At 55.3% G+C, this 21,768-nt stretch overlaps 1 protein-coding gene and 2 long non-coding RNA genes across 6 annotated transcripts in view; 2 read left to right on the top strand and 1 right to left on the bottom strand.

Annotated features, from left to right (window-relative positions):
• Positions 1-452: 452 nt before the first annotated feature.
• Positions 453-6,098, top strand: LOC129562119 (uncharacterized). Its single transcript, XR_008687111.2, has 4 exons — positions 453-2,593; positions 3,860-4,021; positions 4,117-4,178; positions 5,943-6,098. It is a non-coding gene; the product is annotated as an uncharacterized LOC129562119 (long non-coding RNA).
• A 175-nt stretch (positions 6,099-6,273) lies between these two features.
• Positions 6,274-10,074, bottom strand: LOC148777950 (uncharacterized). The gene is made up of 3 exons (XR_016037486.1): positions 9,953-10,074; positions 8,105-8,440; positions 6,274-7,306 (listed from the first exon to the last, which is right to left on the bottom strand). It is a non-coding gene; the product is annotated as an uncharacterized LOC148777950 (long non-coding RNA).
• The window catches only part of MAEA (macrophage erythroblast attacher, E3 ubiquitin ligase), a 28,353-nt gene continuing 15,726 nt past the window's right edge, over positions 9,142-21,768 (top strand). For 3 of the 4 annotated variants that reach the window (XM_055434488.2, XM_055434490.2, XM_055434487.2), the window contains exon 1: positions 9,142-9,266. In XM_055434488.2, the coding sequence (XP_055290463.1) occupies positions 9,198-9,266 (69 nt within the window). In that variant the 5' untranslated portion in view covers positions 9,142-9,197. Of the gene's footprint in view, positions 9,267-9,681; positions 9,888-21,768 lie in introns of those variants that run through there. The other variant, XM_055434491.2, reaches the window with a different exon arrangement.

Genomic DNA, 21,768 nt, shown 5'->3' with positions numbered 1-21,768 from the left:
AAGGAGCAGGAACCTAGGAGATTTCTGCAGAGCGCTGAACGCAGCCCCCTGCCCCAACTGCCAGCCCAGGACACACACGTCCCGACTACAGCACCCACAGAGGCCTGAACAGTGGGACAGCGATGCCATGGTCATGGTTTAGAGGACTCAGTATCTTTAAGATGTCAGTTCAGTTCAGTGCAGTCGCTCAGTCATCCCGACTCTCTGCGACCCCGTGGACTGCAGCATGCTAGGTCCCTGTCCATCACCATCTCCCGGAGCTTGCTCAAACTCATGTCCGTTGGATCGGTGATGCCATCCAACCATCTCATCCTCTGTTGGCTCCTCCTCCTGCCTTCAATCTTTCCCAACATCGGGATCTTTTCCAATGACTCAGTACTTCACTTCATGTGGCCAGATTACTGGAGTTTCAGCTTCAGCATCGGTCCTTCCAATGAACATTCAGGACTGATTTCCTTTAGGATTAACTTGATCTTGCAGTCCAAGGGACTCTCAAGAGTCTTCTCCAGCACCACAGTTCAAAAGCGTCAGTTCTTCAGTGCTCAGCTTTCTTTATAGTCCAACTCTCACATCCACACACAACTATTGGAAAAACCATAGCTTTGACTAGACAGACCTTTGTCAGCAAAGTACTGTCTCTGCTTTTTAATATGCTGTCTAGATTGGTCATAGCTTTTCTCCCAAGGAGCAAGCATCTTTAAATTTCATGGCTGCAGTCACCATCTGCAGTGATTTTGGAGCCCAAGAAAAGAAAGTCTGTCAACTCTTTCCACTGTTTCCCCATCTATTTGCCAGGATGTGATGGGACTGGATGCCATGATCTTAGTTTTTCTAATGTTGAGTTTTAAGCCAGCTTTTTCGCTCTCCTCTTTCACTTTCATCAAGAGGTTCTTTAGTTCCTCTTCACTTTCTGGTGAAAGTGGTGTCGTGTGCATATCTGAGGTTCTCCCAGCAATCTTGATTCCAGCTTGTGCTTCATGCAGCCTGGCATTTCACATGATGTACTCTGCACAGAAGTTAAATAAGCAGGGTGACAATACATAGCCTTGATGTACTCCTTTTCCAATTTGGAACCAGTCTACTCTCTCACGTCCAGTTCTAACTGTTGCTTCTTGACCTGCATACAGGTTTCTCAGGAGGCAGGTAAGGTGGTCTGGTATTCCTGTATCTTTAAGAATTTTCCACAGTTTGTTGTGATCCACACAGTCAAAGGCTTTGGCGTAGTCTATAAAGTAGAAGTAGATGCTTCTCTTGCTTTTTCTATGATCCAGTTGATGTTAGCAATTTGATCTCTGGTTCCTCTGCCTTTTCTAAATCCAACTTGAAAATCTGAAAGTTCTCGGTTCATGTACTACCGAAGCCTGGCTTGGAGAATTTTGAGTATTACTTTGCCAGTGTGAGATGAGTGCAATTGTGCGGTAGTTTGAGCCTTCTTTGGCAAAGAATGAAAACTGACCTTTTCTAGTCCTGTGGCCACTGCTGAGTAGTCCAAATTTGCTGGCATATTGAGTGCAGCACTTTCACAGCATCATCTTTTAGGATCTGAAATAGTTCAGATCAAGCTTTGTTCCCAGTGATGATTCCTAAGGCCCACTTGACCGCATTACAGGATGACTGGCTGTAGGTGAGTGATCACACCACCGTGATTATCTGGGTCATGAAGATCTTTTTTTTTTGTATAAGATGTCAGTCGCCCCCCAAACTCATGTATAAATTCAACGCACTGTTAATCAAACCCCCAGCAGGACTGTTTTTTTAGAAATTGACAAACTTGTTCTAAAATTTATATGGAAATAGAAAGGGTCTAAAATAGCCAAGACGATCTCTTTAAAAAGTGCTTGCCTTCATTCATTTATGTGCCGGCCGTGCGGGTCTTTGCTGCTCGGGCTTGTCCCCAGTTGTGCTGAGTGGGGGCTACGTTCTGGTCTGGTGCACCGGCTTCTCGTTGCTTCTCTTGTTGAGAAGCTCCGGCTCTAGGGCACTTGGGCTTCAGGAGTCGTGACTTCCACGCTCTAGAGCACAGGCTCAATAGTTGCAGTGCAGAGACAGTTGCCCCACGGCATGTGTAATCTTCCTGGATCAGGGATCCACCAGGTCTCCTGTTTGGCAGGTGAATTCTTTACCTCTGAGCCACCAGGAAGACCCTAAAGTAGCCAAGACCATCTTGATGAAAAAAAGGGAAGTTGGAGGGCCTGCACTCTGATTTCAGGACTTATTTATTACAAAGCTGCAGAAATCAGGACAGCGTGGTTTGCTGTAGGGATACACCAAGCGGTCAGTGGAACTCAATAAAGAGTCCAGGAAAAGGCCAGCACAAAAGCAATCAATTGACTTTACATGAAGCTGCCAATGCAGTTCCATGGGGAAAAGGAAACATTTTACATGCACAGGGTGGAACACACACCCCCACCGCCCCGTGTGTGTACGGAATGAGCCCTGGCTGCTGCATCACAGTTTGCAAGTTAATTCAAGGTGGAACATAAGCCTTGATGTGAAAACTAAAGTTATCCAGCTTCCAGAGTTAGGAGATTTAATGACCTGCTGGCTGACGGACTGCGTGGACCTCGCCTGCTTGTTTGATGGGAGAAGCCAGGTGAGAACGTCCATGTGTCGTGTGGGTGCACCTATGGACGGACCGGGTGGAAGGCAGGGCTCCGCTCATTTCCAGACGCTTCTGCACTTCTATGGCTCTTGTAATTCCTTTTATTTCTTAGCGGTTTCCCTGTTGTAATTTCCTACTTTCTTTATTTCTGTCATTTTGCTTTTTTCTTTAAACAGAAAGTGGTCAGCTAGTAGAATTGTCTATTTTATATAAATGCAGAACAACCATATTCTGCATTTATATATTGCTTCTACTGTTGTAAAAATTTCTAACTTTTTTTTCTTCATTATTTCTTCTTTCTTTTACTGTTATCTTGTCTAAAAAATACGGTTTGTAGATTATTCCTTCTTTCCTTTGTCACTAATACAACTTTCTCATTGAACGAAAGAGTCTTTGGTGCCTTGCTCTCTCTGCCCCCACTTCCCTCTCCCCACTGGGAGCCGCAGGCTCTCTTTACCCGTGAGTCTGTTTCTCATGTGCGCTTGCTTGCTTTCTTCTTTAGGCTCCCCACACAGTGATGTCACTCAGTATTTCTCTTCCTCTGATATTCACTCAGCATACTGTTGCCAATGGCAAAAGTGTCGTTTTTTATGGCTAATGGTCCACTGTGGGCTTCCCAGGTGGTGCTAGCAGTGAAGGGCCCGACCACCAAATGCAGGAGATGTACGAGACACGGGTTTGACCCTTGAATCGGGAAGATCCCCTGGGGGAGGGCATGGCAACCCAGTCTGGTATTCTTGCCTGGAGAATCCCATGGTCAGAGGAGCCTGGCGGGCTACAGTCCAGAGAGTCCGCCAAGAGTCAGACACGCCTGGGCGAGTTAGCATGCACGTCCCACATGCGATGTTCCGTTGTATCTACAAACCGAGTCCTTTTATCCACTCACCTGTCGATGGACCCTTATGTTGCTGCCATGTGTTGGCTATTGTCAGTAGCACTGCTGTGAGCACTGGGGTGCATGTATCTTTTTTAAAATGCATCTCACACTCGCTTCTTCCTGAACCTATCATGCTTCATGTAAATGCAGAGAACGTCAATTTTTATTTTATTTTTAAAATATTTATTTGTTAGGCTGTGCCAGGTCTCAGTTGCGTTATTCAGGATCTTTAGTTGCAGCATTTGGGATCTCGTTCCCCGACCAGGGATCAAATAGCGGCCCCCTGCATCGGGAGCGAGGAGTCTTAGCTGCGAGACCACCAGGGAAGTCCTGGGGTGCATGTATGTTTTTGAATTAATGTTTTCGTTTTTCTCATACAGATACCCAGGAGTGAAATAGCCGGATCACATGTCACTCTGCTTTTTAAGGCACAGTAACTGTGGCAGCTTACATCCCCAGCAGGAGCCCGCAGAGACCCCCTTTCTCCACGCACGCCTCGCTGTCTGTGCCCTGCGCGCTTTTCCTCACAGCCGTCCTGACAGGTGTGCGGTGCTGTCTCACTGTGGTTTAATTTTAATGCGACTTTTTAAAGCTGTGAATTCACTCTGCTCGTCTTTTTTTTAAAACTGTTCTCTAGAAATTCCGTGCTCCGCTCCTAGCTCCTCCTTGGATCCAGAGACAGGCTTTGCTGTTTCGCGGGTAAGCACACTTTTTTCTCCTAGTTTGGGTGCAACATGATCAAGAAAGCCGAGGGTCCTGGTCTCCTTAGCAACCTGCTGGAGTGGGCGGCAGTCTTCTCGCCTCTGCTGTGAGCGCAGGGGTTATCTGCGGGGCTTAGCTGGTAAGAGTTAGGGACAGGGTGCTGCTGTTCCACTACTTTGACCCCAAGGAAAAGGAAAATGCTGTCCATGGTGACCTTGCACCCAGAACACCTGCTTTCCACCCTGGGCCCCGTTTTCTCCCTCCCAACACCCACTTCCCAAATTAAACCCGGGGGGTGTCTCCAGGCAGATCTCCCGAGACACCACTTGCATCCTTTCAAGGAGGCTTCACATTGGGGAACAGGGGCTGTGCACACACACACACACACGTGCACGCACCCACACATGCACATTGCACGCACACAGCTGCTTGATTTCTTTAGCTGGAGCTGCTCAGAAACCTGGACAGCAGTGCCCGTCTGCTCACGGCTGCGAGCATCGGCCACACTAGCGGGGTCTTAACTCTGTCCTGAGTCCCAGGCTGCTTACTTTCAGGGTCATGGCATCTTTCAGACGGAAGGCTCTCGAGCACCCACCGCAGGACCCGGGGGCCCCTCTGCCCAGCAGTGCCCTGGCCTCCAGCCTCATGACCCTGGAAGCTGCTCCCCTGGAGAGTTTATCAAAATAACAATTACGTGGTTTGGGTGGATTCAGTCTCTACAGTTGTCATAGAAACTAACTATAGGGTGAATTACTAAATAATCTCAGGGGGAAACCAAGTGATGTTATTTTCTTACCGGTAAGCAGTATAAAGTCCATCATTCTGGGTGGGGCACATGTCTAATTGAAGAAATAGCTTTTGAAACAGAATTAACAGGTGTTGGCTGCCCCCGATGAGCTCAAAATGCAGCTCAAAATCATCAGAGGTCAGTCCCAGTTGCACTGGGCAGTGTTCCTGAGCCCTGGTGGGTGACTGATGCTCCACTGTTCTCTGGGCTACTGAAATAAAAGAAGGCCCTTGGGTCCAGACAGGGTGGCCCCCATCCTGTGACAGACAGCCTGCACCCTCATCTACAAAGCCCGTGGCCTGGGGTCGAGTTCCCAGCGACCCTGAGCCACCAGTTTCTCTTCTCTAGGTCCCCTGATCTGCCAAGAAGGGGGTCTCAGAACCCTCACATGACCCACCCCTGCCCTGACACAGCTCATGAGTGTGGACATTGGCTACTAAGATTCTGGAAGCTTGCTGGAGAGGACCCAGCAGCTGATGGGCACTGAGGAATAACAAAATCAGCTTTGGCCTTTGCTACTTGAATCCCTGACAGTTCTTGGGTGACAAGAGAGTCTTTTGTTATTCACAACCAGCCCCTCCCAGCACAGCTGAGTCTGTGCCAGTGAGGTGACTCTGCTGGGGCCCCGAATAGCATCAGGACAGTCACCAGAAGGGCAAAGTGACCAGGGGTGAGAACCCTCAGCCCCCATCCTTGGACCTAGGGGAAGAGGACGGGACTGGAAGCAGGGTCAGAGCTCTCGAATGGTGAGACTGGAGAATGGTGGGGTGGTGGACAGGAGGTGGGGCTGGGAGGCTCACGGCAGGCCCCCGCCCCCGCCCCCGCCCCCCCCCCCGGCATCAACGTCTCTGTTACATGGGCACCTCATAGTCCACTAAAGCAAAAGGGGTAAGAGCATCCCTCGTATCCGGCAGGCCACAGAACAGACAGTAACAGAGAGGAGTTTACATGAGGTATCAACTTGTTTCCCTCAGAGAATGGGGTTGTGCAGTCCCCAGGCCCTCAGAATTGAAGGGGTGACCGTTTCCATGGGGCTGACTGGCCAGAGCACCAGCCACAAAGCCTGGCCCATCATCCAACATGGTTCCAGAAGCTTGGGTTGGGGCATGATTCATCTTTACGGCAAGGGACACAAGGTAAGTAACTTTTTTTATACTAATAAAGGTTATTCACAAAGGGCCAAAAAATTAAAATGCAGTTTTATCTTCAAATACAAGAATTCTGAGAATGAATTCCCCCAGACAGATTGTGGGGGGATTTACACAATGTCCATGACATGCAAATCTCTGGGCGTTCGTGTTCCTGGAGTCTTATACTAACATCCCACCTGCTGTATTTGAAGGTACGTGGAGGCAGAGCTCCCAGGGATAGGACGTCCTAAGAAGAGGGGGTGAGCTGCCCCGGTGGTCTAGTGGTTAAGGCTCCAAAGGAGGCCTGGGTTTCATCCCTGGTGGGGGAACTAAAATCCTACAAAGTGAAGTGAGTGAAAGTCGACCCCTACTCTTTGCGACCCCATCCCCATGGACTGTATAGTCCATGGAGTTCTCCAGGCCAGAAGACTGGAGTGGGTAGCCTTTCCCACAAGCCACTGGCAAACTGCTAGGTGGGAGACCCTGATTCTTGATCAATAATGCTTTCAAGGAAAGATCTTGATCAAAAGGGGAAAATGTGGAATTCATTAAGGAATAGTCAGCTAACCTTTGCAATTAAGGCAGGCACCAGAAGGGCAAAGTGACCAGGGGTGAGAACCCTCAGCCCCCATCCTTGGACCTGGGGGAAGAGGACGGGATTGGAGGCAGGGTCAGAGCTCTCGAATGGTCAATTTCCCTAACCCGAAGAGACTTCTACCTACTCTCCGGCAGGAAGAAGAAAACTTCCCTCTGCCCCTGCCCCCAGCAGCCCAGCCAATCAGAGACGGCAGCAGCTCAGCGAATCGGGAGATTCCATGCTTTGCTCCTCCAGTGGACTCTGGCTATCAGTGCCCCGCCAAGATTTTTTCCCTATAAAAGCAAGTTCCAGGGCTTGTTCTCTGGATTTGCCTACGGTCTGCGCTCCTCTGCGCGTTCTGAGTTGTAGTTCCTCCACTATTTTTAATTATAGCTAATCTGGTGATTGAAGTGCTATCTCTTTGTGGCTAATTGTATTAAGGATCTTTTCATTTGTTCTTCAGCTGTTCCTATACCTTCTTTTGGACAAGGGGTATCTCCTCAAGGCCGCCCCTCCTGACCTTGAACGTGGAGTAGCTCCTCTCGGCCCTCCTGCGCCGGTGCAGCCACTGCCTCTTGGACGTGGGGTAGCTCCTCTCGGCCGCCGGCCCTGACCTCAGGGTTGGACCAACCTAGATAGTATATTAAAAAGCAGAGACATTACTTTGCCAACAAAGATCCGTTTAGTCAAGGCTATGGTTTTTCCCGTGGTCATATATGGATGTGAGAGTTGGACTGTGAAGAAAGCTGATCGCCCAAGAATTGATGCTTTTGAACTGTGGCGTTGGAGAAGACTCTTGAGAGTCCCTTGGACTGCAAGGAGATCCAACCAGTCCATTCTAAAAGAGATCAATCCTGGGTGTTCATTGGAAGGACTGATGATGCTAAAGCTGAAACTGCAATACTTTGGCCACCTCATGCGACGAGTTGACTCACTGGAAAAGACTCTGATGCTGGGAAGGTTTGGGGGCTGGAGGAGAAGGGGACAACAGAGAATGAGATGGCTGGATGGCATCACCAACTCGATGGACATGAGTTTGGGTGAACTCCGGGAGTTGCTGATGGACAGGGAGGCCTGGCGTGCTGCAATTCATGGGGTCGCAAAGAGTTGGACACGACTGAGCGACTGAACTGAACTGAACTGAACTGATACCTTCTTTGGGCATACCTTCTTTGGTGAAATGTGTTGCCCATGTAAAAAATTAAGTTATTATTAAATTACAGATCTTTTTATTCTGCACTTCCCTGGTGGCTCAGTTGGTAAAGAATCTGACTGCAATGTGGGAGACCTGGGTTCGATCCCTGGGTTGGGAAGATCCCCTGAAGAAGGGAAAGGCTACCCACTCCAGTATTCTGGCCTAGAGCATTCCATGGACTGTGTAGTCATGGGGTCGCAAAGAGTCGAACACAACCGAGCGACTTTTACTCACTCCCTCATTCCTCGTTTGCTGGTGAAAACAGCTGGCTGCCACACTATTACAGCTGACAGACTTCCTTAGTCTTGAGCTGTGCAGACTCTGGTTGCCCTGATGTATTTTCTCAGGTTGATATAGTCAGGTTCCAGGAACTCGGTTTATCCAGGACAGGAAGCTTCTCATCCTCGTGCGGTTCTGTTATCACCAGGATTTTGCTAGAATGCTGCAGGGCATGGGGGGGTGGGGCTGGTGGTGAGGCTGGCGAAGATGGGTGTAGAGGGTCCAGGCGGCTCTCCCTGCAACAGTGGATTTCTTGCGTCGCCTCAGGTGTATGTGTTTTCAACGCTGTTTCTTTTAAAAAATCATTTCAAAAAAGTGTGAAATTTGGCTTAATTTGAAAGTCTTCTGACTAGTGAAACCTAATTTCTATTTTTGAAAGGACTGAAAGGGCCTAAGTATATGGAGTGGTTTGAAAGGCTACTTGAGTCGGTGTGGAAGCCAGGGACGCCGGAGGCCCTGGCCGCACCGGGCCTTTGTACACTGTGGCGGCCTCTTTCCTTACCGAGTTCAGAACCGCCACCTCCCCTCCCCAACGGGGGTGCCTGGGCCCCGCTTCGGGCTGCAGCCGCACCCCTCTGCGGAGAGCAGCCCACGGATAGGCGCTGGTGGCCTGCAGACGTCCTGGCACAGCGGGCTCCCTAGCTGGAGGCCGGCCCGCGAGAGCCCAGTGACCGCCACGGCCACGCTGCTCGCGGGAGCCCGCTCCCCACCCGGCGGGAGCCGCGCACCGTCAGCGCCGGGACCAGAGCCGCAGGGACCCGGGAGCTCCCGGCACTGATCTGCCGGCCCACCCCGCCTCAGGTTCAAGGAGGGACCCGCCCAGCCGGGCTTCCCGTTGATTGGCTGAGCGGGAGAAAGGCGGGCGGTGATTGGGTGGGCCGGACGCCTCTCGCCGCGCGCCCGCTGGCCGCGCCTCCTCCCCCAGCCGCAGGGCGGGGAGCGGAGGCGATTGGTGCGGACGCCGGCCCGCCCCGCCCCTCGACGTCACTACCCGGCGTGCCGCGCGCCGCACTTCCCCTCCGCCCGCTAATGTTTTGGCCGATCCAAGATGGCGGTGCAGGAGTCCGCCGCTCAGCTCTCCATGACCCTGAAGGTGCAGGAGTACCCGACCCTCAAGGTGGGTCTGCGGCCGCGGTGCGCCCGCGCCCGTCAGGGGCCGCGGGCTGGGCGGCGACCGGGCGCCGGGGGGGCGGGGCCGAGGCCGGGGCGCGGCCTGGGGCGCCGGGCGGGGGCCGAGGGCTCGGGGTGCGGTGCTGTCTGGGGCCCCAGGGGCTGCAGGCCGTGCCCTCCGGGGGCCGGGGAGCTGCTGGCCGGGCGGGTGCGGCGTGTGGCCGTCTGTGCCGCCGCCTGCCCCCGGGACAGGGCGGGGAGCGCGTCTCCCTGGCGCCCCGCTTCTCCCTCTGGAGCCCGACGGTGGCCCCTGCGTCCTGAAAAGAACGCGAGCCGCTCAGGGACCGTTCTGGCCGTAGGCAGGCTGGTTGCTCTGGAGGCGGGGGTCTCAGGGGTGTGGGGTCGGGGTCACCCAGCTAGGGAGAGACCATAGCCGGCGGTTGTGTCCAGCTTTCGTCCCGGAAGCTTCTGTCAGACGGTGTTGACGGATGGCTTCCAGCCTCTAGTTAGGGACCTGTGAGGAGAGGCCTCACGACCCAATGGGAGCCCATTTGCGGGGCGTCACCAAACCTGAAATACAGCCCTTACCGCTCGGCCGCCAGTTGCGTGACCTTGGATGGTCACTTAGGTAAGTCGAATTAAGACTGCAGTCGAATCGCTGTTCCTGGGAGAGGGACCCCTACTAGTTCTTACCTAGTTGAGGATTCAGTGGTGATTGGCTGCAGTGAAACACCTGGGAGTAAATGCCCTCGAAGATCAAGGTTGTAACATTCCCAGGAGAGCTGCAGCTGAGCCTCTGTGAGTCTGAGTTCCTTTCCCTGGGGCTCAGGTAGCGTCTCTGCTCCTGGAGGGCCCAGCTTCCCTGTCCACCAAAATGGTGACAAGTGGTGGGTGCGATGTGGCAAGATTGCCGTGACTGCTTTTCACTTCCCAGGAGACCTCGGGAGGGTCCTCAACCCCTCGAGATTGTTTACTCCGCTCAGGGTGCAGTGGGGGCTCTGGCTTGGGAGGTAGCTGCCACAGTCCTCACTCCTTGAGCCCTGACAGGAAGGGAGGGAGGGAGCCCTGCCCCGCGGGCGTGAACCAGAGGCCTGTTTGCTGGATCCCACTTGTAGGGGGTGGTGTTTTTATATGCAACTCAGGCAAGAAGACCCTGCAACTCAGAGGCCAGAGTTCCCTGCTGCCCCAGGCACCCACCTAAGTGTCCCCCCACCAAAAAAAAAAAAGTATGAGTAGGGAGCCGTTCACTGCTGACCCTTTATCTCACTCTGACCCCATTAGGCCCGCTGTTCGACTGACAGACGAGAAAGTTGAGAGATGAGGACATGGAAAATACCAGACAGGAAGGATGTCTCTTCCGAGTCCTCCTCTCGTTTCATAATCATGAGCGCAGTTTGAGTTCCAGAATTATTAAATCCTTCCTTTGGAAGGATTGGGGGCAGGAGGAGAAGGGGACAACAGAGAATGAGATGTCTGTATGGCATCACCGACTCGATGGACATGAGTTTGAGTGAACTCCAGGAGTTGGTGATGGACAGGGAGGCCTGGCATGCTGTGATTCATGGGGTCGCAAAGAGTCGGTCACGACTGAGCAACTGAACTGAACTGAACTGAAAGTCGTCATTGCAGGCTTCCCAGGTGGCTCAGTGGTAAAGAATTCACTTACCAATGCAGGCAACAGAGGAGATGTGGGTTTGATCCCTGGGTCAGGAGGATCCCCTGGAGGAGGAAATGGCAACCCAGCTCCAGTGCTCTTGCTTGGAGAATCCCATGGACAGAGGAGCCTGGGGGGCTGCAGTCTGTGGGGTTGCAGAGTCAAACAGAAAGGTCGCAGAAAGGCACAAAGGAGGCATGCCAACATTCTTGGAGGCAGAGAAATATCCTAGTGTCACTTCACGTGAGCTTGCGGATGAAAATGTTTCACTTCCTTATTGGAATGATTTCGGAAAGTAGAATTTTCACAAGGTACTTTCTCCATTTTTCCCTCACAGATTGTTTAGATCCTGCAGAATAATTCCTCTCCTCTTGACATGTGTGTCACTGCTGGTAAACCTTGCTCTGGACTAGTTCCTGGTGGGTGATGAGGAAGTTTCACTGGGAACAAGGGCTGCTCAGTTGGGAAGTAGAATTAAACAGCACAGGAAAAGGGTTACCTCCGGAGCTCTGCTGGTCTCATCTTGAGCGGGGTGCAGAGGTGCGCGGGGGCGGGGTGAGGGCTGAGGCCGCTGCTGGAAGGCCGTGCTTCTCCAGCGGGAAGGCAGGTCCTCCCGCAAGCAGTGGGGACGAGCATGCCTCCTTCAGACAGGAGGAGCGGATTCCTCCTGTCTGGAGGATGGGCAGCTTCCTCCTGGCAGAGTGGCCTGGCGGGGGTCGGGGGCGGCGGGGCGCTGCCTGGGTTGAGGCTGCTGGCACTCTCTGATCTGCCCTCCTTCTAGAGCCCCAGGCCTGGGGATGTTGGGATGCTTCTCTGCAGTGGGGGCTGTAGGAGGCCCAGCAGCAGCCCTGGCCTCCGCCCCGCCGGGTGAGAGCCGCTGGCCTGGATGCCCTCGCTGTGGGGAAGGCATTCTTCCCACAGTGGGCGCCGGGGACACTCCTGGGCCTTGGCCCTGGCTGGCACATTTCCCTGGAGTGGTGTCGGGTTGTGGGTCGTGCCCCCCAGGCCTCAGAGAAGGAGAAGTGGAAACCTGTGAACTGGAAACCCAATTTTAATTTGTCTTTGGAAGTGTTTTCCGATTATGAAAGCAATTTGTCTTTATTCTCCAAGTTATTTCAGTTTTGGGGTTTTTACTTCTGTTTTTTTCCTTTCGGATAGCTGAAGGACAGGCGTATTTTATAGAGGCCTGTCACCCCATGGATCAGCAGGGTCTGCTCAGCCAGGATTGGGGACGTGGCGTTGGTGGTGGGAGACCGGCCCTGCACCTCACTCCTCCCGTGGGTCCCTCTGGGCCCACCCCCGGGCACCTGGAGCCTCATCTGGGCGCCTCGGCCGGGGTTCCCCCGCATCAGCACCCCCTCCCAGCACCCCCAGCTTGGCACATCTCCCCTCACTCTCTCTGGGGACGGGTTTGCCTGTGTCCTTTAATTCTCCACAGAAGTATTTAAGTTTTCTACTTTTAGCATGGTGACAGTTTTGTTGACCAAGTACTTATCTGCAATTTCATATCCTGGCTTTGTACTTTGCGTGCCAAGTATATGCCTGAAGTTACAACTTTCAGTTCAGTTTTCCAAACTTGGGTTCAGCTGGACTTGGGGATCCGCGTGGTCTCAGGTTTGAGAGGCTCCGGTGGCACGAAGCACGTGGACTTTGGAGACGAGTGTGTGGTGGCCGCGGGCTGGGTCCTTACCTCCTTTTTCTTTGTGTGCATGCTAAGTTGCTTCAGTCGTGTCCAACTCTGTGCGATCCTATGGACTGTAGCCCTCCAGGCTCCTCTGTCCTCGGGGTTCTCCAGGCAAGGATGCTGGAGTAAGTTACCGTTCCCTCCTCCAGGGGATCTTCCTGACCCAGGGATCGAACGTGCGTCTCTTAGATCTCCGGCATTAGCAGGCGGGTTCTTTACCACTAGCGCCAGCTGGGAAGCTTTTTACTTTAGGTTCTGTGATCCCAGAGTGACTGTCTCTCCCGCAGACACTTGCAGCACGGTTGCCCTCCTGTTCTCAGGTCCAGCCTTGTCACACCTGCAGAGCTCTGTCTGTTCTCACCTGAGAGCACCCCTGGCCCAGCCTTGGCCTCCCAGAACCCATAGACCTAGCGCTTGACTGGAAGGCCCTCTCTGAAGCCCCGTGCCCACCCTGCACGATCTCCCAGCCCGACACTCCCGTGTCACTCGCTGACTCTGGGATGTGGGAGTTCATGGAGGAGACCCGTCAGCATAGTCTGCCCCGGCCCCCCCGCAGAGACGCAGCTTGACGGGAGGGTGCCCCACAGATTCAAGTCTGGGAAAGAGCTTTCTCGTCTCCAGTTCCCTGTGTAACTGTTGAAGCCGGCGCCTGCCCTAGCCCCAGGCAGCGCTGGCCCAGGCGGTGCAGGCCCCAGGCTTCAGGTGGGCCTGTCATGGCTGTGACCACCGAGCTCCTCACCTCTGCTCTAGTGAGGCTCAGAGCACAGCTGGGGCACACTCAGGGACGCACCTGGGGGTGAATCCCCTTGGTGCCTCTGCCTCAGTGAGCGCTGTTTGGGCGGCCGTGCGGAGGGCCGGGTGAGGCCCCGTCGGGTTGTCCCTGTCACACGCTGGGTGGAGGAGGCCTCGAGTGGGGGACCTGGGTTCAGGGAGGTCCTGCGAGGGGGAGGGCCTTGGGGCCGGCTGGCGGTTTAGGGGCGGCCAGGGAGGCAGGTTTGGGGAGGAGCCGCGTGGGCTGAGTTGAAATCTTGGCAGGCCTGACCCTGAAGGCTTGTGGTCCAGCTGGAGCAGGCGACTCCAGGTGTCCCTGAAGCCCTGTAGAGGGCAGGGGCACTGGGGCAGGGAAGAGACTGGTTGGGGAGACGGGCAGAAAAGGTCCAGGGCGGATGTCTGACGCCGACCGGCACCTGGCCTGCAGTTTCCCTGGTGATGGTCAGTTATTCTCGAGTGGATGTTATTCAGGATCTTTTAGGAGAGCTATTCACTGTTTTGATCACTGCCCTGGTGGCTCAGAGGTTAAAGCGTCTGCCTCCAATGCTGGAGACCCGGGTTCAATCCCTGGCTCGGGAAGATCCCCTGGAGAAGGAAATGGTAACCCACTCCAGTATTCTTGCCTGGAGAATCCCATGGACGGAGAAGCCTGGTAGGCTACGGTCCATGGGGTCGCAAAGAGTCGGACATGACTGAGCGACAGAACGGAACGGAACAGAGCTGTTACTTAACAACTAAACGTTGCTGAGTAGTGACTACTCAGCTACTGAAGAGACACTTTAGTCTGTTCGGTTAAAGACAGCCTTTAGTAACTGTCTCTCGCTCTGACGCCAGGATGTGTCAGGCCGAGTAGAGGTGCCCTGGCTGGGCCGGGGCCTTGTGGGCCAGAGACCCAGCCTTCACCCCCGCCCTTCCCTCTCACGACCACGGCCCTGCCCTTGTGGGCGAGCTGCCCCTTCTCAGCGGGCTGTCTGAGCAGACCTCTCCCAGGCCCTGGCCCTGGCCCCCTCCGCACCGCGCCCCGTGGCTCTCCCTGGGCCCTGCCCATCGGAGCGGGCGTCCGGACGCCCCAGCAGTGGCTGGGCCAGCGCGTCGCCGCCAGGACGTGGCCCCGTGGTCTTGGCCATTGCCCTCGGCCGGCTCAGGGCTGGCGGCGCGCGCCCTGGCATCTTCTTTCTGTCTTCACTCAGCGTCTGGTGACTTTCTGTCAGACTTTTCCTGGGACCCTGGTCCTCTTGGAGGGGCTGTGTCTGGGAGGGCGCCTGGCCTGAGGGAGGGAGGCGCCGGGCCTGCTGTTTGGGTGAGCCTCCCCTCTGTCCGCCGAGAGGCCTCCAGGCACTGGCGTCTGCTTGTTGTTGAGAGGGGAGGTCTGGGTGTGAGGCCTCAGGGCTCCTTTCTAACCCCGCCCAGCCTGCACCCCTCTCCTCTCTGAAGGGTCAGCTGATGGGGAGGAGGGTCTGCTCGTGACCCCGGCCCTGGCCCGAAGGTGTGCGCTATGACCTTCTGGGTAACGAGTGGGCAGCATCTTGGGCCCCCTCTGAGATGGCCACCACCCGGCCTCGTGGGCTGCTGGCTTCCAGGCTGGCTGTTCCCTGTCGCTGCCCAGCAGGGCTCTGGCCAGGGTCTCCAGGTGCGCCCTTGACGGTGTCTGCTGCTCACCTGGCCTCCTGCCCCCGGCCCCTCCTCTGAATCCGGTCCCATCTGGCTCCCGCAGTACCGCCCGTGCCTGGTCCTCCTGGGCTTCCGGCCGCGCCTCATCCCCCGTGCAGGCCCTGAGTCCCTGGCTGGCTGAGTGCCCTGTGCGGGCCCTGACTCCCTGTCTGTCTGAGTGCCCCGTGCAGGCCCTGACTCCCCGTCTGTCTGTCTGAGCGCCCCGTGCGGGCCCTGACTCCCCGTCTGTCTGAGCACCCCGTACGGGCCCTGACTCCCCGTCTGTCTGTCTGAGCGCTCCGTGCGGGCCCTGACTCCCCGTCTGTCTGTCTGAGCGCCCCGTGCGGGCCCTGACTCCCCGTCTGTCTGTCTGAGCGCCCCGTGCGGGCCCTGACTCCCCGTCTGTCTGAGCGCCCCGTGCGGGCCCTGACTCCCCGTCTGTCTGTCTGAGCGCCCCGTGCGGGCCCTGACTCCCCGTCTGTCTGTCTGAGCGCCCCGTGCGGGCCCTGACTCCCCATCTGTCTGTCTGAGCGCCCTGTGCGGGCCCTGACTCCCTGTCCGTCTGTCTGAGCGCCCCGTGCGGGCCCTGACTCCCCGTCTGTCTGTCTGAGCGCCCCGTGCGGGCCCTGACTCCCCGTCTGTCTGTCTGTCTGAGCGCCCCGTGCGGGCCCTGACTCCCCGTCCGTCTGTCTGAGGGCCCTATGTAGGCCCTGACTCCCTGACTCCCCGTCTGTCTGAGCGCTCCTGCGGGCCCTGACTCCCCGTCTGTCCGTCTGTCTGAGCGCCCGTGCGGGCCCTGACTCCCTGACTCCCCGTCCATCCATCTGAGCGCCCCTGCGGGCCCTGACTCCCCGTCCGTCCGTCTGTCTGAGCGCCCCGTGCGGGCCCTGACTCCCCATCCGTCCGTCCGTCTGAGCGCCCCTGCGGCCTCTCCGGCCCAGAGCGGGGTGGCCTGGAGCCTGTCAGCTGTCCTGTCTCGGTCTGCCCAGCTCTTAGCCGCCGGGGTCTGAACTTGTTCCCGCGCCCGCTGCCTCCCCAGACCCGCTCCCCATTGTCCTCGTCCCGGTGGGGAGACTTGGCTGAGTCAGCCCAAGGGCTGCACTGTGGAGCCCTCCTGGACCCCCATTCTCCCCTCTGAAATTCTGGGCTGCTCGCTCCCCGCCATTCGCCCCACCTCACTCTGCCTGCAGGACAGACTCGCACTCTGACTGCCTCTCACCCCGGCTCCCTGGGCTGTGGGGCGGCCCTCACTGTCCCAGCTCCACCGTGCCCCGCACAGCTGCTGGGCCGCAGTGTCACCGTCCTTTTGACCTGGCAGCTCCAGTCTCACTGAGACTGAAGTCCAGTGTGGCTTAGATGGTGAAGAATCGGCCTGCAGTACTGGAGACCCAGGGAAGATGCCCTGGAGGAGGAAATGTCAGCCCACTCCAGTGTTCTTGCCTGGAGAACCTCATGGACGAAGGAGCCTGGTGGGCTACAGCCCACGGGGTCTCAAAGAGTCAGACACACCGGGCAGCTAACACTTTCACTTTCCAGGGTTGTTAGAGTGGCCCCTGGCCAGCGGTGACTTAATCCCTCTTCCCCCTCCTTCCCACTTCCCCCAGCCCCCTCCCCTCCCCACTCCCCTCCCTATCTGCTCCCCAACCCCTTTGGACACTGAGCCACAGTGGCCTCACCAGTGGCATGGAAAGACTCCTGTGAGGAACTAGCTATCGAGGTGAAAGGGCTTTGCCCCCCGAGAGGGAGCACAGAGGTGCCAACGATGCCCTTCCCCCTCCAGCTTTGTCCATCTCACCCCATGCCCACAGGTGTGGACCAGAAACGTCATTTTCCTAAGAAGCCTGTTTAAAATAGGGATTTTCAGCCCTTCTGTCCTTCACGAGCCCCTGCAGGGGTGTACTGTGTCGGGGGAGGTCAGCCCAGGACAGGGAGGGGCGTCTGCTGTGTTCGGGGTGCAGCCCAGAATTTCAGAGGACTCCGTTAGCTTTGTGATAAATATGTAGAAACCTCCTCTGAGGTTCTTGTGAAAGATAAAAAGGGTCTTGTGAAACATAAAAGGCCTTGTGCCATTGGCAAAATGCTTCCTTCCTGTGCTCGAGAAAGTGGCTGAAAACATGATGAGAGATGAAAATGCACTTCTTTGTCAGCAAATACTATGAGGAAACCCACAGCAAACCCTGGAGAAGGTTTGAAGCAACACATCCTGAAGCGAATGACAGTGTGAGAGGGTGGCTGTAGAGCTAGACGGGCCTTACAGAGGTTTCTTGCAGGTCTCAGCTGAGGGTGTTTGCCAGGATCTGTTTCAGTTACGAGAACAGGCTGGGTTACTTTCTGTGAGCCACTCAACGGCAAGGAGGTGCTGGAGGAAATAGTTTAACATCAGCTAATTAAGTGGAGAAACCCTGTAATCATAAACGCTGTATTGCAGCACGTTACCAAGGAAACATTAAATCGATTTGATTAACACATGTTTAAATCTTTGGTGTAACCAGATAAGATGAAACCAGAGTTGTTGTTATTTTTATTTGTTTTGGGTGCACTGGATCATAGTTTTGGCACAGGGGAGCTTTATTTGAGGCGCGTGCGATCTTTTTTTTTTTTTTTTAATTTAATAAATGGTACAAAGCACAATGCCATAAACACTAACAGTTAAAATATCACCAAATGAAAAAATACTATAGAATACACAGTTGCAAAAAGCCACATTAAGTTATTTTACAACTGCCTCAAGCTGCAAGCATGTGGGATCTTGTTCTCTGACCAGGGGTCAAACCTGAGCCCCCTGCATTGGGAGCGCAGAGTCAGCCACTGGACCACCAGAAAGTCCCGAAACCAGAATTCAAAAGCAAATAATAAACCTTAAAAAGCATCCACCACATGTGAACCATAAAGAATTGGTTCCAGTTAATGAGAAAGCGCCAATACTCTGCTTCTTGAGTGCTGGACTAGGAATACAAGCGTAGAATACATGTAGAAGGAATACAAAAATGTGGAAGGAAACGTGTGTTGAGCAATCACAACATTGCTGTTTTGTAAAAATGATGACTGAATAGCCTGTAACAGGTACAGAAATTGAAAAAAAAAAAAAATCCCATAAAGAAAAACTCAGGAGCTGATGTCTTCTCTGGTGAACTCTGTTAAATGTTTAAAGAAGAAGTAGCGTTGCTCCCTCACAGAGAACCAAGCTACGGGAGAGGAAGAACACTGCTCGACCTCAGAGGCCAGTGTCACCCTGAGACCGAGGCCAGACAGCAGACCGCAGGAAGGCTGCCCTGGTCTCGTGAAGAAGCAGAGATGCTGAAAGCCTCAGCAGCGCCTGCAGACTGCGCTGGCAGCACGTCAGAAGGGTCCTGTGCCATCCCTGAGTGGGGTTTGCCCCAGGAAGAGCCGGTGCACTGTCACCCTGAAGGGATAGAGGACAAAACCACGTGATCGTCTCAGCAGACACAGAGGAAAGCACTCGACAGAACCCGTCACCGTCCCAGGAGGAACAGAGGAGAACAGCCTCGAGCTGACAAAGAGCGTCGCTGAGAAAACCGCAGCCGCCATCACAGCCTCTGGCGAAACACGGAGAGGTCAGCAACCACAGCCGCCATCACAGTCTCTGGCGAGACACGGAGAGGTCAGCAACCACAGCCGCCATCACAGCCTCTGGCGAGACACGGAAAGGTCAGCAACCACAGCCGCCATCACAGTCTCTGGCGAGGCACGGAAAGGTCAGCAAAAGGACAAGGATGCCCACTCACCACTTCCATCAGTGCTGCCCTGGAGAGTCTCACTGGGGCTCAGGCAAGAAAAATAAATAGGCAATCAGTTGGAAAGGGAGAAGTGGCAGTTTGCAGATGAAATAATCGTGTGTGTGGAAGCTCCTAAGGATCTTCCTAAGGAACACACGTGCACGGGGTGTACACAGATCTGCTGGAGCTGATAGTCTGGCTCAAAGCAGTGTCAGGATACAAGACCAGGAAATAAAAGTAATGTTCATTTCTCCACCCTAGAAACAAACAGTGAAAAGGGAAATGGAGGAAACAGTTTGTTTACAGTTAAATGATGATAAATTGAATTTCATTAAACCGAAAAACCTTGTACTTCAATGACACCGTTTAGAGAAGTAAAAAGACTACTTACAGAAGGAAAATATTTGCAAATAATCTCTAAGGCTTTCGTATCCAGAATATATAAACAACTCTTACAGTTCGATAACAAAAACAAGCAATAAAAACTAGCAGATGGTTCTGAGGAGACTCTTCTGAAGACAGATACAAATGGCTGATAGGCACAGAGGAGACTCAGGCATCGTTGTCAGACAGCGAGACCGCAGCGAGGCTCCACTTTACACCCACAGGAGCGACTGGTCAGAAGATGGACAGTAGGCTTGTTGGGTGGATGTGGAGAGATCAAAACCCTGGTCCTTGGTAAGGACTGTGAAATGGTGCGACCTTTGAGGAAAGCCATATGCTTAAACAGTTATCATACGGCCCAGCAGTTCCGCTCTGAGAGAAATGTGAGCGTCCAGAACCTGTGCAGGCATCTCTCTGAAGGCGAAGCAGCCGCAGTCCGCCTCTCTGCCAGTGCAGAGACGAAGGGGGGTCCCGTAAGAGGGTGCTGTTCAGCCGCGGAAAGGACTGACGCGCCTGCTGCGTCTGAGACTGAGCCGTGGAAATGTCGCTCAGTTAAAAGGCCAGACGTGAAGGGCCACAGAGTATATTGTGTGCTACATTGAAACGAAGTGTCCAGCACAGGCAGGTCCGTTCAGGTAGGCGGGAGATCCCTGGCTGGTTCCTTGACTGGGGGCAAGAATTCTCTAGGCAGGAGTTTCTGTTTCAGGGTGATGAGAATGTTCTGAAAGTAGACGGTGTTGATGGGAGCACGACCTGTGATCGCAGGAGACACCGCTGGATTGTGTACTTGGGTTACCAGGGCCAGTTCTCTGGCTTCTGAATTACGCGTCAGAAACTTGTAAGACAGGAAGCGATGTGGCTTACTGCACATCGCGCTTACTCTTCAGTCGTCTTTCACAAGGCGGGAATCCTGGTTTGGATGAAGCCTGACTGAGTCCTCTTTTACAGTCGGTGCTGTCTGTGTCCCTGCGGGAGACCTTTCTCCGAGGGCCAGGAAGGTTTCCCCCGTGCTTCCCCGCTGGGACTTTTACAGTCTGTGGTCCATTCTGACGGACTCTGTGCAGCCTGTCTGGGGCGCAGGTTGGCCCTCTGCCCACGGGGGCCGTCCCGGCGCCTCTGCCATGGGCGTGCTGGTTCTCTGCCCGCACCCACACAGACTGCACACGCGGGTTCCCACCAGGTCCGCCGCCTCCTCGGCCTCCGAGCCCCCCTGGACCAGTGCTTTGAGTCAGGCCGCACTGTCCGTATGTGAACAGAATCATTGAGAGTCTTTTTTTACTGTAAAAACCAGTTGACCATCGTTTCTGAGCGTCCCGCGGGGGCTCTGTGCCCCTCGGTCAGCTTCCGATGGCCTGGTGGCGTGCCACAGCACATGTTCCTCCCGGTCCTGGAGGAGGGTCCCGGGACAGGGGGACCCACACGCCCCCAGCACTGCTGCCCTGTCCTTCCACGTGTGCCAGGTGTGCGCGCTTTGGGAGGCTTGGGGGGCGCTGCCCCGCGCGGCGGTGGGGCTGAGCACCTGCGCTCCCGTTTCGGGGCAGTGTCCTGCTTCCGAGAAGTCCGCTCCAGTCCTCTGCCCATTCTTCAGTCCTGCCCGTCTGTCACGGGGCCGTCGGGCTCCTCAGGCCCCGATCGAGAAGTCCACTCCAGTCCTCCGCCCGTTCTCCAGTCCTGCCCGTCTGTCACAGGGCCGTCGGGCTCCTCAGGCTCCGGTGGCCACCTTGTCCTGGTCGTGTGGCTCACACACACTTCCTCCTGTTCCTGGGCTGCCTTTTCCCTCTGATGGTGGTTTCTTTGGTTTCATGGAAGTTCTAACATTGAGCGTTGCTCATCCCATTTCTGCCGCGTGTCCTGTTGGGAGCGTGTTGAGGAGCGACGCATTCTCTCAGGGTCTGGCTCTTCCCTGGTTTCCAGCCTCACTGCAGTTTCCTGTGTCTCCATGATTTTTTTGTCTTCTGCACCAGGACTGTCTCTGAGTAATTCTTCTTCCAGAGTATTTGGCAGCTGAGCCTGGAGCCGCGCTGATCTGAAAGCATCTCAGCTTTGCCTTGTTCTCAGTGATACTTTAGGGTGGTTTCGTCTGCAGCATTTCTGAAATTCCATCCCTTCTTTTGGCAAAAGCCCTTCAGGAAGGTGCCTGTGGAGCTGTTGGTGACAGGGCAGTTGGGGACAGTGGGAGAGGCCAGGCCTGGTGTCCCGGGGTGGGCAGGGGTCCAGGAGCTCGTGAAGGGGCGGCGGGAAGGGAGGCCAGGTCTGCGGGAGGTCCAGGCAGCAGAAGGGGGACCAGAGCACTCAGACCTGGGCGTGTGTGGCCCCTGAGTGTGGGCGGGGGTCCCTGGGGCACAGCTGCTGGGCGGGGGTCCCTGGGGCACAGCAGGCAGGGCGGGGGTCCCTGGGGCACAGCAGGCAGGGTGGGGGTCCCTGGGGCACAGCAGAGTGCGGGCGGGGGTCCCTGGGGCACAGCAGGCAGGGTGGGGGGTCCCTGGGGCACAGCAGGGTGCGAGCGGGGGGTCCCTGGGGCACAGCAGGGTGCGGGCGGGGTCCCTGCGGCCGAGCGCACGCTCTGTCCAGCAGTGGAGCCAGCACTGCCACTTGGGCTCTTGACGGGGGTCTGCTGTCATCAGCGGCA

The sequence above is a fragment of the Moschus berezovskii genome, chromosome 5 (genome assembly GCF_049115385.1).
Source record: "Moschus berezovskii isolate FMDL1 chromosome 5, NW_MosBer_1.0, whole genome shotgun sequence".
NCBI lineage: Eukaryota > Metazoa > Chordata > Mammalia > Artiodactyla > Moschidae > Moschus > Moschus berezovskii.
This window is presented reverse-complemented; position numbering and strand designations above follow the sequence as displayed.